General features: G+C 39.7%; 1 protein-coding gene across 2 annotated transcripts; it reads left to right on the top strand.

The window, feature by feature from the left end:
* Positions 1-1,427: 1,427 nt before the first annotated feature.
* LOC127647489 (xaa-Pro aminopeptidase 3-like) lies at positions 1,428-15,381 on the top strand. 2 transcript variants are annotated; one of them, XM_052131755.1, is made up of 10 exons: positions 1,428-1,552; positions 4,234-4,356; positions 5,144-5,557; positions 7,649-7,833; positions 9,415-9,477; positions 11,146-11,259; positions 11,369-11,454; positions 11,586-11,769; positions 14,381-14,501; positions 14,792-15,381. In XM_052131755.1, exons 3-10 carry the CDS (start codon positions 5,215-5,217, stop codon positions 14,962-14,964), a joined length of 1,269 nt encoding a protein of 422 aa, XP_051987715.1. In that variant the 5' UTR covers positions 1,428-1,552; positions 4,234-4,356; positions 5,144-5,214; the 3' UTR covers positions 14,965-15,381. The 2 variants fall into 2 exon arrangements, with proteins under 2 accessions (XP_051987715.1, XP_051987714.1); XM_052131754.1 differs by having other exon boundaries at positions 1,438-1,807.
* Positions 15,382-18,854: the final 3,473 nt, after the last annotated feature.

Here is an 18,854-nt window from a genome sequence, read left to right as displayed (position 1 = left end):
GGTTCGAGAGAGAGAGAGAATTACGGACATGTCCGTCATGTGTGTTTGTTTATGTGTTTTTGAGTTTAAGTTTCTCATTAAAATATAATTTATGTTGACAAGCCGGTTCTCGCCTCCTCCTTGCCCATCCTTCAACTGTTGGTGCCGAAACCCGGGAAGGAGGAGGGATGCCCGTCGCAGAGTCCTCGACACTGCCGTCCACCCTGGGGAGCGCCGCTGCCATCTTCCGGGTGACGGAGTAGCCCGACCGCCCGGATGCGGGGCAAATGGGGACTGGATAACCCGACTGCCTGGAGCGAGGGAGCCGCTGCCGGGGGCGGAGGAGTGCCCTGCCGTTCCCCGAGACGCGGAGGGGTCGAGGGAGACCGCCGTCCGCGAGGGGAGGAGGGAATAATCTCACCGACCGCCCGGAGCGGTAGAGCCGCTGCCAGGGGCGGAGGAGTGTCCCCATTTGCCGCCAGAAAAGCGGAGGCGCGTTCTGCCCGCTGGGGGTCGAAGGTGTCACCGGTTTGCCCGGGGTTGGAGCGGCTGTCGTCCGCCTGAGTGTTGAGGAGTGTTTGAGGACCACGCGACGGGCATCCCTCCTCCTTCCCGGGTTTCAGCACCAACGTAACACAGTTGAAGGATGGGCAAGGAGGAGGCGAGAACCGGCTTGTCAACATAAATTATATTTTAATGAGAAACTTAAACTCAAAAACACATAAACAAACGGACATGTCCGTAATTCTCTCTCTCTCGAACCATCGTCACAGGCCGCCTTTATCCCTCGCGCGCCTCATCAGGCTGATTGGGGACCGGGCGCGCGATATTCCGACCGGCCGCCCCCTCCCTCCGCTCCACATAGAGAAAAGAAATTATGATCCAACATTAATTTTCTTGATAAAACAATATGATTGTGCTGGTTACATGTGCATGTAAAATGGCTAGAAATAGCATTTTAACTTAGCATAAAGCTGACAATTTACACAAGGTTTATTTCTATTTCTTCTGCTCCAAACTTACTTCAAACGTACTTCTCTGTCTGCTCGTATGAATGCAATGCTTCATTAAGTATAAAGGTTTTCAATCTGAAAGGACTAAATATTAAATGAAACAAATGACAATAAAATGCAAAGTAATCTCTTCAGTAATCAAAATAATTTTGGATTGTAACTGTATTCTAATTACCGATTAATTTTAAGTGTAGTGGAATACAGTTACTAATATTTTGTATATTAAATACGTAATCCAGTTACATGTATTCCGTTACTCCCCAACCCTGTATTAATAGGGGTCCTTTTATCATTAACGGAGGACCCCTCTTTAATTTTTGTTGAATATATTTTTTGAATATATATTGAATATATTGTATTATATTTATATAAAAAAATTATATAATTGTTTTTTTTTTCCAAGAGGGGTCCTCCGTTCTTCAAAGTCGCCGAATGTAACGGTCATAACTGGGCTGACCAATCAGAGCGCTGGAGTCCTTCATCGATCTACCAATAGGCGTTCAGAGTCTTCCATGTGTGGGATGACACTTGCCATCTTTCATGCGATCCTGCTGTGAACTGTAAGATTAAGCGCTAAACCAAAACATGAATTCTTTACCACAGTATATTACTTTTAAGTTAACACTCAGGAGCGTTGACTTATTTTGCTAACGTTTTTTAACGCCTACAGTTGTACGAACTTAGTCTACCTCATGTTGAAAGTTGGCACATCAGTTCACCTCTGTAGGAATTACGTGAACTTGCACTGATGTTGCATTCCTCCACTAGTCTAAGATTCGCCGTTCAGTTTGTTTCTCGGTCTCATTGGAGTCCAGGTAATCCATAATAGTTTTGTAGTGTCGTTTTTTATATATATATGTTTATAGCTAGGCCCTTTAAGCAATCATTTCAGTACACACACACACACACACACACACACACACACACACACACACACACACACACACACACACACACACACACAGTTGAAGTCAGATGTTTACATATACCTTAGCCAAATACATTTAAACTCACAATTTCTGACAATTAATCGTAGAAATCATTCCCTGTCTTAGGTCAGTTAGGATCACTACTTTATTTTAAGAATGTGAAATGTCAGAATAATAGTAGAGATAATTATTTATTTCTGCTTTTATTTATTTTATCACATTCCCAGTGGGTCAGAAGTTTACATACACTTTGTTAGTATTCGGTAGCATTGCCTTTAAATTGTTTATTTGGGTCAAACATTTTGGGTATTCTTCTACAAGCTTCTCACAATAAGTTGCTGGAATTTTGTCCCATTCCTCCAGACAGAACTGGTGTAACTGAGTCAGGTCTGTGGACCTCCTTGCTCGCACACGCTTTTTCAGTTCATCGGATTGAGGTCAGGACTTTGTGATGGCCACTTCAGTACCTTGACTCTGTTGTCGTTAAGCCATTTTGCCACAACTTTAGAGGTATGCTTGTGGTCATTGTCCATTTGGAAGACCCATTTGCGACAGAGCTTTAACTTCCTGGCTGATGTCTTGAGATGTTGCTTTAATATATCCACATAATTTTCCTTCCTTATGATGCCATCTATTTTGTGTAGTGCACCAGTACCTGCTGCAGCAAAGCACCCCCACAACATGATGCTGCCACCCCCATGCTTCACGGTTGGGATGGTGTTCTTCGGCTTACAAGCCTCACCCTTTTTCCTCCAAACTAACAGTTAAATTTGTTTCACCAGACCAGAGTTCATTTCTCCAAAAAGTAAGATCTTTGTCCCCATGTGCACTTACAAACTCTAGTCTGGCTTTTTAATGGTGGTTTTGGAGCAGCGACTTCTTCCTTGCTGAGCAGCCTTTCAGGTTATGTGGATATAGGTCTCGTTTTACTGTGGATATAGATACTTGTCAACCTGTTTCCTCCAGCATCTTCACAAGGTCCTTTGCTGTTTTTCCGGGATTGATTTGCACTTTTTGCTCCAAATTATGTTCATCTCTAGGAGACAGAATACATCTCCTTCCTGAGTGTTATGATGGCTGTGTGGTCACATGATGTTTATACTTGTGTACTATTGTTAGTACAGATTAATGTGGTACCTTCAGGCATTTGGAAATTGCTCCCAAGGATGAATCAGACTGGTGGAGGTCCACAGTTTTTTTCTGAGGTTTTGGCTGATTTCTTTTGATTTTCACATGATGTCAAGCAAAGAGGCACTTAGTTTGAAGGTAGGCCTTAAAATACATCCACAGGTTCACCTCCAGTTCAGGACATCTGTCAGAAGCTAATTGTCTAAAGGCTTGACATCATTTTCTGGAATTGTCCAAGCTGCTTAAACTTTGTGAATGTAAACTTCTGACCCACTGGAATTCAATTGTGTTTTAGTCAATTAAAAGTGAAAGAATCCGTCTGTAAACAATTGTTGGAAAAAATACTTAATCATGCACAAAGTAAATGTCCTAAACAACTTGCCAAAATTATAGTTTGCTAAAATGAAATCTGTGGAGAGGTTAAAAGATTAGTTTTAATGACTTCAACCTAAGTGTATGTAAACATCTGACTTCAACTTTACACACACACACACACACACACACACACACACACACACACACACACACACACATGTTGTGTTTCCATGTTTTATGGGGACTTTCCATAGACATAATGGTTTTTATACTGTACAAACTTTATATTCTATCCCCTAAACCTAACACAACCCCTAAACCTAACCCTCACAGAAAACTTTCTGCATTTTTACATTTTCAAAAAACATAATTTAGTATGATTTATAAGCTGTTTTCCTCATGGGGACCGACAAAATGTCCCCACAAGGTCAAAAATTTCGGGTTTTACTATCCTTATGGGGACATTTGGTCCCCACAAAGTGATAAATACACACACACACACACACACACACACACGTATATATATATATTAATTTCCTTGTCTAAAGCCTACACCAGAATTAATTATAATGTGGTTTCACTAAGTTTTTTTTAAGGACTAATCATAGTCCTGAACTCATAATATGTACAGTATGATGCAACAACTTCTGAGCTTCATGTTGGTTTTAGACATTGAAAATCTTGTCAAGTCCATTGGCTAGTTTCGATGCCTGTAATATATGTCAGTATTAGTTGATATATGTGTAATATCAATGTTCTGCATTGATATATGAAATGCATTTAACACTTTAACCAAAAACATTGAGCTGTTCTCCCAATATATATTTTTTTGCATCAGTGTGTTAAACGTTATTTTTCTTTTTCTACAGGATCTGTATGGTATCCATGCAGGAATGTGTCCGTGAAAACAGGGGGATGGAAAACCAAGAAAGTTCCTCAGCGCTACCTGGGCCAGCCAAGCCCGTACACACACCCTCACCTCATCGCACATGGTAATAGAAACAGAGATTGGCAACTGGCAAGACCTTTTCTGTTTAGAGGACACATTTGGCTAACTCCATTCTCCTTCTAGAGAGCATTTGATTGGACAGAGAATTTAGTGCAAGATGAGTCGTCAGAATTGTCCCAGAATAGAAATACTAAACATTTTATATGTATATATCTGCTAAAAAGATTATTTTGTTTACTTTTAGGAGTACACTTGCATATGGACAGTCTCAAAGCTCACAGACTTTGAATAAAACTTCACAAAATCTTTATTTTAATTAGTTTAGGTCTTTAAAAGAGTAGTTTGACCAAAGATGAAAATGTATTCCCCCTTAGGCCATCCCAGATGTGTATGATTTTCTTTCTTCTGCTGAACACAAACAAAGATTTTTAGAAGAACATTTCAGCTCTGTAGGTTCATACAATGCAAGTAAATTAAGACCAAAACTTTGAAGCTCCAAAAGCACATAAAGGCAGCATAAAAGCTATACATATGACTACAGTGGTATAATCCATGTCTTCAGAAGTGACCTTTCTGGTGTGAACAGACCAAAATGTAACTCATTTTTGCACCGTACGTCTTGCCATTGTACAATCATTATTAATTTTTTTTGTTTTCAGCAGAAAAAGAAAGTCATACACATCTGGGATTGCATCAGGGGCAAAATGATGAGAGAATGTTCATGTTTGGGTGAACTGTTTCTTTAAGGAAGAAATGTGTTAATGACCACAACTTGACATTGTCTTCCTCTCAACCCTGCTTTTGTCTTTTCTCTGACTCCGCTCTCACAGGCGAGGTAACCCCGGGTCTTACCCAGGCAGACTTTGAGTTGCGTCGGCAGCGCTTGGCATCTCTGATCGAGATGCAGAAAGAGCGACTGACAGGTTCTAGAATCTCCTCAAACTCCTCCCACATCGTCATCGTCTTATCACATCCCATTCGCTACATGACCAATGACATCCCTTACCCGTTCCATCAGAACCAGGACTTCCTGTACCTGACCGGAATAGTGGAACCGGACAGCGCCCTGGTGATGTACGGATCAGGTAAGCCGGACCAGGCCATGTTGTTCGTCCCCAGGCGAGACCCAGCACGAGAGCTTTGGGACGGGCCACGTTCGGGGAAAGATGGTGCAGCTGCCCTGACCGGTCTAGAGAGAGTTCACAGCACAGAGGAACTGGGCGTAGTGTTAAGGAGCTTGAAAGGTAAAAAAAAGAAAAGAAAACAAACATGCAGTATATTTACATTTATGCATGTGGCTGACGTTTTTCTACATGATGTTGTTCAGTAACCGACTTATTGTGATGTCATTGTCAACAACTTAATCTAGATAGTTTTTTAAATATGTGTGTGTGTGTGTGTGTGTGTATATATATATATATATATATATTTAAAGATCCATCCATCCATCTTCAACCGCTTATCCGAAGTCGGGTCCTGGGGGCAGCTGCTCCAGCAGGGTCAATTCAAATATCTTTAATATTTAAAGATAACTATGTATAATTATTTCATCATTATATATAGAATTATTGTTATATGAGGGGTTACATACATATATATAAAATAAAAAATATTCAGATAATTAAAATGCATTACATTCTTGTGGCAGAAGAGTTCATCATTGATAAGTCTAGAGGTCGACCGATAGTGGATTTTGCCGATATCGATAACAAAGGTGGTGGGAAAAGCCGATAACTGATTAATTGGCCGATAGTTTTTTTTAATCGATTTATAGAATATTACAAAAAAATCATATTATTTCCTTACTAAAGCGGGCACAGAATAAGTCCAAAATGAATAAAATTACATATGCGGTTTATTGTTCAACAAAAATCCCAATAATAACCAGAAAAAATGAAGGTTTGGTGCATAACGCTGGACTTTGAAGTATAATTAAGTGTATCGAAAATACGAAATTATGTAAAAACTATCGGCACAGATTTTTGGTAAAACCGATATTTCTGTCTATCTCTAGATAAGACAATACAAAAAGCGGCTTTAGAATACAATGTATTGTTTACTATCATATTATTAATCATAAGTCAGTCATTGGCATACAGTTCACAGCAATCCATTTCACAAGTGAATTTGTCAATCAGTTGGAGATTGATTATGAGGGCTTGTTTAAGAGCCCGTCAATGAACATCTTTCAACTTCACGTTGCTCATACAGCTGAAGTTTCACTTACTGCCCTCTGGAGTAAACATGTGGTACTACAAGCTTACATTTCTCAGGAATCCTCCTTATTACGTACGGTCTGGGGGAATTGCGATGAATTGCGTTATTTTTTTTAATGTGTTACTTTTTAATAAAATTAATCGCACTGAATTAATGTGTTAAATCAACAGCCCTAATATATATATATACACACACACACACACACACACACACACACACAGAGATATTTATTCGTGTTCATTTTTCAGCAACAATACTTTATTAGCATGCTCTGAAATGCCACTGCTTAGGCCATACACATTCAGACAGACATTTTTGTCTGTGTCTTGTGCGTTTTTTTTAGCATCCCTCCACGAGTGTTCGTTTTTAAAGAGGGAGAGTCTTGTTAAAAATTGTAACCCTGTGTTTTGAAACCCTGCATTATGCTCTGTCTAATGGTTTTTAATGCAGGAATGTGTCTTATTTAAATGCCCACTTTAAATGTCCGTGTGCAGCCTAGATTTTCTGTAGAGTCCGCATCAATGCGCATCGTCTGATTTTTGGGTGAACTATTCCTTTAAGAAACATGACCAATTAGGGTCAGGTGAACCAAAATAAATGATTATACTGGGCTTCCTTAAAACCGACGAGTTACCAAGTCGTTCAGACAACCCAATTACTTAGTTGTTTTTGTAAATATGTAGTTTTCTACATTGCTAATTCAAGGTATGCATTTATCAGCATTTATCAGTACAGTATGTGTGCATTTCCTGGGAATCGAACCTATGGTCATGCCATTGTTTATGCTCTACTAGTTGAGCTACAGGAATGTACAAAAACATCTGTGGCAGGGCGGAGGGCGGGGCCGGGTCGTGATTATACACACCCGGTCCCTTATCAGGCTAATCAAGCCTCTGAGAGGGATAAAGGCCGATTGCGGACGGTGGTGCGACGAGAGAGAGATCGTTTATGACATGTCCGTCATGTGTGTGTGTTTGTGTCTTTTGTTTAAGTTAACCATTAAAATATTTTTTATATCATCAGGCCGGTTCTCGCCTCCTCCTTTCCATTGAACTGCTTTACAACATCCAAGTGATGATTAATCTCTGTTTCTGTCTCTATTTTTGACCTTCTCTTAGGAGAAACAATATGGTATGACAGCTCTCAACCATGCCACCCACGGTTACATCAGACTCACGTGCTTCCCCTGTTGGAGGGAGGACCCATGACGCTGCCTCTCCGACCACTCACTCACTCCCTCAGAGCCATTAAGAGTCCAGCAGAGGTCATGCTGATGAAGGAAGCAGGACGGATCACTGCCCAGGTAACATATCCCCAATTACGGTAACATATATATGGTACACCTCGATATTGAATATTCAAAAATATGAATGAACAGTAAAACAATAATGATCAGTTAGTGAATTCAGTATTTCAGTTTTGCATTCAAGTCAGGGGTGTCAGGGGCTTCCTATAAATCATGGGAAACAGTCTAACTTTTTTAATAACTATTACATTTGCAGCTGTTTGTCAATAATCTGAAATGTATATATTTGTGTTGGCGTGCGTGTCTGACATTTTCTGGCGGTTTTACATCACTTTTTTGCATGCTCTTTTCATACACGACAGACAACAGCATAATGGTAAAGGAGGAAAAAAAAGAAGAATATGAGAAAAAGAGTGAAAAATAGATACATTATTTTTGTAAACCAAAGTTGGGTATTTCCAAGGCTTTCTAATAAATTAAATAATTTAGTGGCATTCTTTTTCTTAATGCACCTCAATGAAGTACAAAACAAATATACTTCATTCAAAGAAATTTTAAAACTGGTTGGGTCTTAGTAAATTTAGCTTTATGTATAAGAAAAATGGCCAGCCCAGTATGCAATTAATAATATGCTTATTGTCTTTGTTTCCCATGATAAACCCAAACAGTATGTACTATATAGGGAATAGGGAGCGATCGATCAGAATGTTCGGGAACTGACTAAAAGCTGAATGGCAGCTGATTAAAGTCATGTGTGTCTGAGTGGTTAGTGACACGCAGCAGCCGTGAAAAGATTAAATGTTTTTATCTTGCGCAGTGTGTGCTAAGCAGTCATGAAACAAAGCGGCTGATGTCTCGTGAACACAAGCGCTGCTGCTTCGATCAGTTCTGCCGCCCGCGTTGGCTTTCTCCCGCTGAAAATATGGAACACACTGCTACTGAGGAACCATGTAAAACTGCCTTTCACTGCTTAAAGTCTTTATCATGACTGAAAAACAGACGATTCACACTAAAAGAAGATAACTAATTATATCTTAAGAGAGTGTAAAGATGCCACAAAACCTGACAAAAATGCATTTCAGCACCAGTAAGTAAATGAACAGCGACCGATCAAACAAAAACATAATCTATATTAGATTTTATAGAAATATTAATTGACTGATCAGACATACAGTAGTTGGAAAATGTTAACTGCACTGAAGTTGATGCAGTTAATGAGTTTTTATTACCATAACACTGCATTTGCCCGTAGTGCTCCACCTTCCCCTTGAACGTGATCTCTGAAGCAGCCACTGGCCGTCACGTATAGGGCAACATATTTGAATTCACAATTTAAACATGTGAATAAAGATTTCTGCCACAGGCATTTCGTTTGTACATGCAATAACCATTTAACTTAATTATCGATGGTACCATACAAATACGTTTTTGGAAGTTACAATAATCCATTCAAAATGGGGGCATGTGCTCCCTCACTCTGAATGGGCACGATGCCTCTGATTCAGGTCACTGTTGATACTGATTTGTATCTTGTATTCACTGAGTTTGTGAAACATCATGCAAGAAATGTGTGATATACAGAGTGTTTGACAGTCAGGAGTTGTGCAAACATACACTGAACTGCGTGTTTATCTTAAGGCATTTAAGAAGACGATGGCTGTGTCAAGAGGAGACATTGACGAGGCACTTCTTTATGCGAAGGTGAGCAGAGGGGCTACATGTGCACACTCACACATAATGTCGGCTGTACTATGCGTGTGTAGGTTTAGGATATACTACATAATGTATATAGGTCTAAAAGGGATAAAACCAATATCTAAATAATTTACTGTATGACATTCATCTGTATGACTTACTTTCTTCTGCTGAACACAAATTAAGATTTTTTGAAAAATATCTCCGCTCTGTTGGTCCATACAATTCAAGTGAATGGTGACCAGAACTTTGAAGGACCAAAAAGCACCTAAAGGTAGCATAAAAGCAAACCATGAAACTCCAGTGGTTGACTCAATACCTTCAGAAGTGATATGCTAGGTGTGGTTCAGAAACAGATCAATAGTTAAATCCTTTTTGACCAACAATCTCCTTTTCACATTCCACTGTTTTTTATTTTGGGCGATTTGCGTTCTCAATGAGCAGGGAGGAGAATTTATTGTAAAAAAAGGACTTTTAAAAAAAAGAAATTGATCTGTTTCTCACCCACTTATCATATTGCTTCAGAAGATCTGGATTTAACCACTTGAGTCTTTGTGGATTGTTTTCATGCTGACACGATGTGCTTTTGGACATTCAAAGATTTGGTCACCATTCACTTGCATTATATGGGCCTACAGAGCTGATACATTCTTCTAAAAATCTTCATTTGCATTCAGCAGAAGAAAGTCATAGACATCTGGGATGTCATGAGGGTGAGAAAATGATTATAAAATTGACATTTTTGGATGAACTATCCCTTTAATGATCACATTCAATGGACTCTCAAATGCACAGATTGTCTGTCCCTCTCAATCTCTCTCTAAAATGGTGTTGCATATGAGGAAGATTTAAAGGGATAGTTCACCCCAAAAAATTTTTGGACTCACTGCTGTGTCACTGCTGTGTTTTTATAACCCCATTTTGCTTTCTTTCTTTTCCTTAACACAAAGGGAGAAATTGTGAAAACCTGTTGTGCTCAGGGATGTCATACAAGGGCAGTTTATAGTGACCACCTCTTCAAGCTTCTAAAACATGCAAAAGTATAATTCAGATGTCTTATAAATTATTCCATGAGAATCACGATTGTCTTGAAAGCATACAATGAGCTTTAGTGAGAAACAAACCGAGAACTAATGTATTATTTAGTGAAACTGTTGACTGAACGTTGATCTCCTCTGCTCGTTCATGGTACTGCACGAGAGCAAGTTCTAGCAGACCCCACATGCGAAATGTGGCGTTCAAGCCAAAACACGTTTTGCTTATCTAAAAACAGGTTCACCACAGAGATAGAAACAACAGAACACAACACAACTGCACACAAACCAGAGAATAGAACATATTAAACATGTCTGACGAGTTTGTAGTCTGAAAATAGATGCATTTCTATGCCCAGCCTCATTTGTTTGAAACAGAGTTCTCAATCAAACTGAGAGATGGAGGAGGCAGGGATGAACTGGGGAGCATTTGTGACAGACTGACTGAATCAAAACATTTAGATAAACAAAACAAGTTTTAGCTTGAACGTCCTATTTCATGAGCTGGGGTACTACAAGATTACAAAAATCCTTCGGGCAGCTTTACTGAAAACGTTTGGGGCTTAAGCCCCAGTAGCCCACCCCTAGCGCGGCCCATGGTGAATTAAATACTGTTTCTCTTTCTTGGTCTTCTTTATAGTTTGATTTTGAATGCCGTGCTCACGGTGCTAACTTTCTGGCATACCCTCCTGTGGTTGCCGGTGGAAACCGAGCCAACACACTTCATTACATCAACAATAATCAATTAGTGAAGGTACAGCACCAAACATCATCACTTTTTTCTTTGAGGGAGAGTCTGGAAAAATTTATAATGTAAACAAGGATGACATTGAGTGCGTTTTTATTTTTTCTTTCTTTATCAGGATGGAGAAATGGTGTTGTTGGATGGGGGTTGTGAATATTTTGGTTACGTTAGTGACATCACGCGTACTTGGCCGGTGAATGGAAAGTGAGACGGCTGTTTTTTTTAACAAAACTCTCATTGTCTCAGATATAATGTAGCTTTAATTTCATGCTATTAGTAAGTCATTAATTAGCATTCCAAGTGGAATAGCACTCAATCCACATGCCTGTCTCCAGGTTCAGTTCTGCTCAGAGAGAGCTGTATGAGGCTGTACTGGAAGTGCAGTTAGCCTGTCTGTCTCAATGTAATCCTGGGATCAGCCTGGACTACATATACTCCACCATGCTCGCTCTGTTGGCCCGACAACTCAAAGAGCTCGGAATCATCTCACAATCCTCCAGTGATACAGACACATTGAAGGTACTCTGCATGTTGAAAAATATATCTGTTTCTCCCAGATATGATTAAATTAATAGTTCAAGCCTCTTTTACCAACCTGAGGGTCTCTGAAATACACAGAATGTCAGGAATCATAGACACTCTTTTGTTTATTTAATTTAATTTTAACCAGATTCATGTGTTTGGTCCATTGTTTTACTACTAGGTCAATCGATTACAATTTTTAATCAAATGAATTACATGATATGCAGATTAATTTATCACATATTTACAGTGCATAAGGAAAGTATTCACAGCGCTTCACTTTTTCCACATTTTGTTCTGTTACAGCCTTATTCCAAAATGTATTAAATTCATTATTTTCCTCAAAATTCTACAAACAATTCTCCATAATGACAACGTGAAAGAAGTTTGTTTGAAATCTTAGCAAATGTATTAAAATAAAAAATAAAATAAAAAATCACATGTACATAAGTATTCACAGCCTTTGCCATGACACTCAAAATTGAGCTCAGGTGCATCCTGTTTCCACTGATCATCCTTGAGATGTTTGTACAACTTAATTGGAGTCCACTTGTGGTAAATTCAGTTGATTGGACATGATTTGGAAAGGCACACACCTGTCTATATAAGGTCCCACAGTTAACAGTGCATGTCAGAGCACAAAATAAGCCATGAAGTCCAAGGAATTGTCTGTAGACAGGACTGTATCGAGGCACAGATCTGGGGAAGGGTACAGAGAAATATCTGCCGCATTGAATGTCCCAGTGAGCACAGTGACCTCTATCATCCGTAAATGGAAGAAGTTTGGAAGCACCAGGATTCTTCCTAGAGCTGGCCGTCCAGCCAAACAGGGCCTTAGTCAGGGAGGTGACCAAGAACTTCCTTGATGAAAACCTGCTCCAGACTGCGGCGAAGGTTCATTTTCCAACAGGACAACGACATTTAAGCACACAGCCAAGATAACAAAGGAGTGGCTACGGGACAACTCTGTAAATGTCCTTGAGTGGCCCAGCCAGAGCCCAGACTTGAACCCGATTGAACATCTCTGGAGAGATCTGAAAATGGCTGTGCACTGATGCTCCCCATCCAACCTGATGGAGCTTGAGAGGTCCTGCAAAGAAGAATGGGAGAAACTGCCCAAAAATAGGTGTGCTAAGCTTGTAGCATCATACACAAAAGACTTGAGGCTGTAATTGGTGCCAAAGGTGCTTCAACAAAGTATTGAGCAAAGGCTGTGAATACTTATGTACATGTGATTGCAGTTCAATTTGCAATTAAATTTGTCAGTCTGACTAAGATAGAGTTATTATAAGGGCATTTCTAAGGATGCGTTAATGTACACATGCATCAGCCTGACGCTTTGAATGTCTCACTGGTTGCGTGACATCATAGACATACTTTTTAAACAAAGTTTGAAACTTAGAAAAACATGTTTTGAGATCCCTGCGTTCGGATTTGCACTCTGAACAGCTGTATTTGTACGTAAGAACACATTCTCATATTGTGCTGTCACCAGAGGTGGGAGCATGTCACACATGTTCAAGTCACAAGTAAGTCTCAAGTCTTTACCATCAAGTCTCAAGTCAAGTCTCAATTGCAGTGCAGACAAATCAAGCAAGTGAAGTCAGTAACTCGCCTCAAGCAAGTGAAGTCGAGTCCTGATGAGTTTCAAGTCGAGTCAAGTCACAGTACTAAAATAAATAGAAATAATATATCTTTACATTCATTTTTTTGTGTGAATTGTACAACAGTAATGTGTTATACAATATATATATATATATATATATATATATATATATCTCAGTATCTCACAAAAGTGAGTACACCCCTCACATTTTTGTAAATATTTGTTTATATCTTTTCATGTGACAACACTGAAGAAATGACACTTTGTACAATGTAAAGTAGTGAGTGTACAGCTTGTATAACAGTGTAAATTTGCTGTCCCCTCCAAATAAATCCACACACAGCCATTAATGTCTAAACCGCTGGCAACAAAAGTGAGTTCACCCCTAAGTGAACATTTCCAAATTGCCGGCGGGCTTACATTTTTGCATTTAAATTAATTGATGTCTCAATATTTTTTAAACACATTTCATTACTGTTTATAATAAGTTATTGAAAATTATAATAATAAAAAATATTCAAGTCATTGTTGAGTCATTCAGTTCAAGTCAAGTCTCGACTCGCTGGATCTCAAGTAAAAGTCAAGTCATTTTCTTCATTTAGTCAAGCAAGTCACAAGTCCTTAAATTTGCGAGTCACACTTGAGTCAAGTCATGTAACTCGAGTCCCCCACCTCTGGCCGTCAAGCAAGGCTGAGTTTGGTTTGTTGTCTGTACAGCAGCACCAGCCTAAACAGCTGGAGTATTGCTCATTGCCCCCTGCTGAAAACAGGTGGTACTTCAAGCAAGAGTAGGAATATTCCTTATTACAGTCCGTGGGCATGATTAAATTGCATACGTTTTTTAACGCTTTATTTTTCTATTATTAATCGCACTGAAAGGATAACCCATTTCACATGCTGTGAATTGCAAAGCAATCACATTACAAACAGAAGTTTAATTTGTTTTTTGGTTAATGGATGCTTGTTGTCTGTTTGTCTGACTCTTGTCTTTTTCTCTCTCAGGCTGCTCGGAAATTTTGTCCCCATCATGTGGGCCACTACCTGGGAATGGACGTTCATGACACACCAGAGCTGTCCCGTTCACAGCCACTGCGGCCTGGCATGGTTATCACTATAGAACCAGGTGGAGATCACAAACAAATATATCATTGAGAAAATACCCAGAAATGGTCTTAAATCACTTGTAGACAGTTATAGCTCAGCTGGCTACAAAAATCATGTTAACACATACAGTTTAATGTTTACGCTTGTGGCGATACATTTGAAACCATGTGTATTAAGGGACGAGTCAGTTATTAATTAATTTTGGTGGTAATCAGCATTATGCCACAAATGGTGTCGATTGAGCTTACATTTACTGTATTGAACCTGGAAGATTCCTTTAAATTCTCATCTCTTCCTCCCATCACCCAGGGTTGTACATCAGTGAGGATGAAAGCTCAAGTCCGGAGCGCTTCCGAGGACTCGGGGTGCGAATAGAAGATGATGTGGTGATCCAAAATCATGGGGGGCCCCTCATCCTGTCTGCACACACCCCAAAAACCATCGCTGATGTGGAGAGAGCTTGTGCACAGAGAGAAGACTGAAGGCATCAGGAGAGAGAACAGAGCAAATGTTTCCAGCATGAGTCTCGGCCCTCCATTTTCCTAACATCTCTCATAGGGTTTTCTTTAAATGCCTTAGAGTGAATCCACTTACAGTGGGAGGTCTATTTTTTACAAAACTTGCTCCAGTTAAGTATTAAATCTGGAGGATTAAGAGCTGGATGAGTCTGGGCAGGGTGCACCGTCTCCCTTATACCCAGTTCATTCCTACTCTAGCAAATTGGAGGTTCTTGTTTTTTTTGGTTCATTTGATGTATTTAAAGGAATATTTCACCCAAAAATGAAAATTCTCTCATCATTTACTCAACCTCATGCCATCCTAAATGTGTGCAGAACACAAACAAATATTTTTAGAAGAACATCTCAGCTCTGTAAGTCAATATAATGCAAGTGAATAGTAACCAAAACTTTGAAGCTCCTAAAAGCATATAAAGGCAGCATAAAAGTAATCTGTACAAATCTAGAGGTTTAATCCATGTCTTCTGAAGCAATTCAATCAGTTTTAGGTTAGAACAAACCAATATAACTCCTTTTTCTCCATTAATCTCGACATCTGCAGTCTTCTAGGCGTTCGTGATTTCAAGCTCGAGTACACTTCCTAGTGCCATCTATTGCTCTGTGCATGCGTCAAGCACTACAAATTGTAATCAAATTTAAAATAATAATTGTGCCTAGAAACTGCAATGGAAATATGTACAGTGAAAAAGGATTTACATTTTTGACTGTTCTCACCCAAAATTGATTGGATCACTTCAGAAGACTTGAATTTAACAACTGGAGTCATATGGATTACTTTTATGTTGTCTTTATGTGCTTTTTGGAGCTTCAAAGTTTTGGACACCATTCACTTGCATTGTATGCACCTACAGAGATATTCTTCTAAAAATCTCCATTATAGAATTTTCATTTTTTGGTGGACTTGCCCTCCTAAGATTTGAGATAATTTATTAATAAGGTTTATAGGAGACACTGGGATTTAACAATTATGTTTGTGAGACCATGTATCTATTTCACAGAGAGAAGCTTTACTTGTGCTTGAGGGTGACTTGAGGATGTTCGCTCTGTTTTTATTGTCATAAATGGGGATGTCTTTTTTCTACCCTTGTCAAAATAAACGTCTAATTTACATTTACGCATTTGGCAGACGCTTTTATCCAAAGCGACTTACAGAGCCCTTATTACAGGGACAATCCCCCCGGAGCAACCTGGAGTTAAGTGCCTTGCTCAAGGACACAATGGTGGTGGCTGTGGGGATTGAACCAGCAACCTTCTGATTAACAGTTATGTGCTTTAGACCACTCCACAACACCACACTACACCATATAATTCTGTGTTTTGCTATGATCTGGGAAAACAATGCACATCTAAATCATAGAAATTAGTCTAATGTACTGTGACAAATAACTAGGACGACATATTTAGGGTTTCATATGAAATGAGCTCTGTTGACAGCATTTGTGGCATAATGTTGATTTCCTCAAAAGTACCTCCTTTTCTTTAAAAAAAGCAACAATCAAGATCACAATGAGGCACTTAAAATGGAAGTGAATGCGGACCATTTTTGGAAGGTTTAAAGGCAGAAGTGTGATTATTATAACTTTAAAGAATAATATTAATTCTATTAAAACTTGTGTATTATTTGAGCTATACTTTGTTTAAAACTGTTTTTGAGGTTGTTTTAGGGTTTACGCCGTCATGACAATGAAGTTATTAAAATAGAATATATCTTTACACAAGAAAGGTTTGTCACACTAAAATCATGTTAACACTCATTGTTTACGTCTTGTGGCTATACTTTTGAAACCGCGAGTATTTTAACTTTTATAGATTGACCCCCATTCACTTCCATTGTAAGTGCAACATTGCAACCAAGATTTTTCCTTCTTTTTGGAAAAGGAAGGACACGTTGAAATGACCTTTTGTGGTAATCAACATTATGCAACAAATGCTGTAGATTAGGCTTTACTTGTATTAAACCCCAAATATTAAAAATAACCCCAAAACAAAAAGTTTGGACACATGGTGAATGCCTTTTAAAGGAATAGTTCACCCAAACCTCATATACTCACCCTTGTGCCATCCCAGATGTGAATGACTTTATTCTGCTGAATGCAACTGAAGATTTTAAGAAGAATATTTTAGCTCTGTTGGTCCATACAATGCAAGTGAATGGGTACCAAAAATGTTGATGCTCTCAAAAGCATCATAAAAGTAATCCATATGACTCCAGTGTTTTAATCCATATTTTCAGAAGTGACATGATAGGGGTGGGTGAGAAAAAGATCAAAATTAAAGTCCTTTTTTGACCCACACCCATCCCTTCTGAAGATATGGATTAAAACACTGGAGTTATTTGAATTTTAGTGCCCCAAAATGTTGGGACCCGTTCACTTGCATTTATGGACCAAAAGAGCTGAGAAATGTTTCTAAAAATCTTTATTTGAGTTCAGCAGATGAAAGAAAGTCATTCATCTGGGATGGCATGAGGTGAGTAAATGATGAGAGAATTTAGATTTTTGGATTGCCCCTAGATTTGCCTCAAAACTCCCCAGAAACTTCTGATGCTCCCACCCTGACTGACAGTGGAACTATAAATGGGCACACCACCCCGCAGACAGATGGCATAATGACTGACATTGCCCCCACCCACACAAACATATAAGTGCCCCACCAAAGTCTGCATCCTAGTACCGGCTCCGGAGCAGACACTGAATGTGCTTATGATGCCTAAAAATGCTGTCTAGTTTTATAGCTTGCTCTGTTTTGAAGTTTTTGAACTGAGCAGACTATGTATGGCATTGCCCCCTAGATTTGCCTCAAGCCCACCCCCTACCCAGGTGGGTGGCATGCTCTGTTTTGACGTTTTTGATCTGAGCTTACTTGAAACATGCCAATGATACCCAAAAATGTTGTCTATGTAGGCAGCTAACTAGGTTTTGAGGTTATTGAACTGGGCAGACCATGGTTGGGGCTAGGGGGCATTGCCCCCAAGATTTGCCTCAAAAAAGTTTGCATCCTATGGTGTGTTCAAGCCATGTATGAATGATCGTATTTAGAATTGGGTGCACATAAACGCCACCAAAAAGTCGTAATTACGAGTGGGACACTTAGGATTTTCTTTGAGCCCTGACTTTCCGAGTTGGGAGCGTGCCAATTGGTATTGCCCCCTTTGAAACATAAGATGCCCCCACCCTGACTGATAGCTAAACGATCAAGGGGTACAGCGAAATTACACCCTTGTATGCTGTCTAGTTGTGTAGCGTGCTGTTGTTTGAGTTAAACTGACTTATAACATGCATATGGTCCCCTAAGATGTTGCCTATGTAGGCAGCCTACTAAGTTTGGAGGCACAGCCACTCCTGCCTCTATAACTAATGAGCCCTTAAACAAGGCACTTGACCCCCAGGTCTCTCAAATGTGAACCCAAGACCCTTTGGATGTGATGCCAAGTAACATTTTCCAAATCAACTGACAGCGTCCTAGACTGTGAGCATCATTTAACTATAGTGACTCCATCATTAGATGATGTTGGAGCCCCTCGCCCAGACGAGTCGCGGCTCCGAAACTGTACGGAAACGGCACTGTCCGGGAAATCACGATCGCCATCTCGCCATCTCCCCCTCCACCCCCTTTACTAATGTTACTGCACCTCCAACCTTCCCTCCCCCAGCCAGAGGAGTAGAAACAACAAGCCGCCATTTTGTTTGTGCGGAGAGAGTGAAGGAGGCACGAGCGACTGAGGGAAAAAAAAAAAAAACAGTCGAGCGTCGACCATTGCGACTCTGAGCGCCGCTGGCAGCGAAGCGGCTCCGTCCTCACGGATCCACACCGGATCAAACACTGACCGGGCGATTAACGAAAGAAGACGGAGG

Source organism: Xyrauchen texanus, chromosome 8 (assembly GCF_025860055.1).
Source record: "Xyrauchen texanus isolate HMW12.3.18 chromosome 8, RBS_HiC_50CHRs, whole genome shotgun sequence".
In the NCBI taxonomy this organism is placed as follows: Eukaryota; Metazoa; Chordata; class Actinopteri; order Cypriniformes; family Catostomidae; genus Xyrauchen; species Xyrauchen texanus.
Note: the sequence above shows the minus strand (reverse complement) of the source record. Positions and strands in the feature narration are given on the sequence as shown.

Coding starts and splice junctions, on each gene's coding strand:
- LOC127647489 (XM_052131754.1), top strand. CDS start 1,741: ATGTTGCATTCCTCCACTAGTCTAAGATTCGCCGTTCAGTTTGTTTCT. Junction 5,558..7,648: donor AGTGTTAAGGAGCTTGAAAG/GTAAAAAAAAGA, acceptor ACCTTCTCTTAG/GAGAAACAATATGGTATGAC. Junction 7,834..9,414: donor CAGGACGGATCACTGCCCAG/GTAACATATCCC, acceptor GTTTATCTTAAG/GCATTTAAGAAGACGATGGC.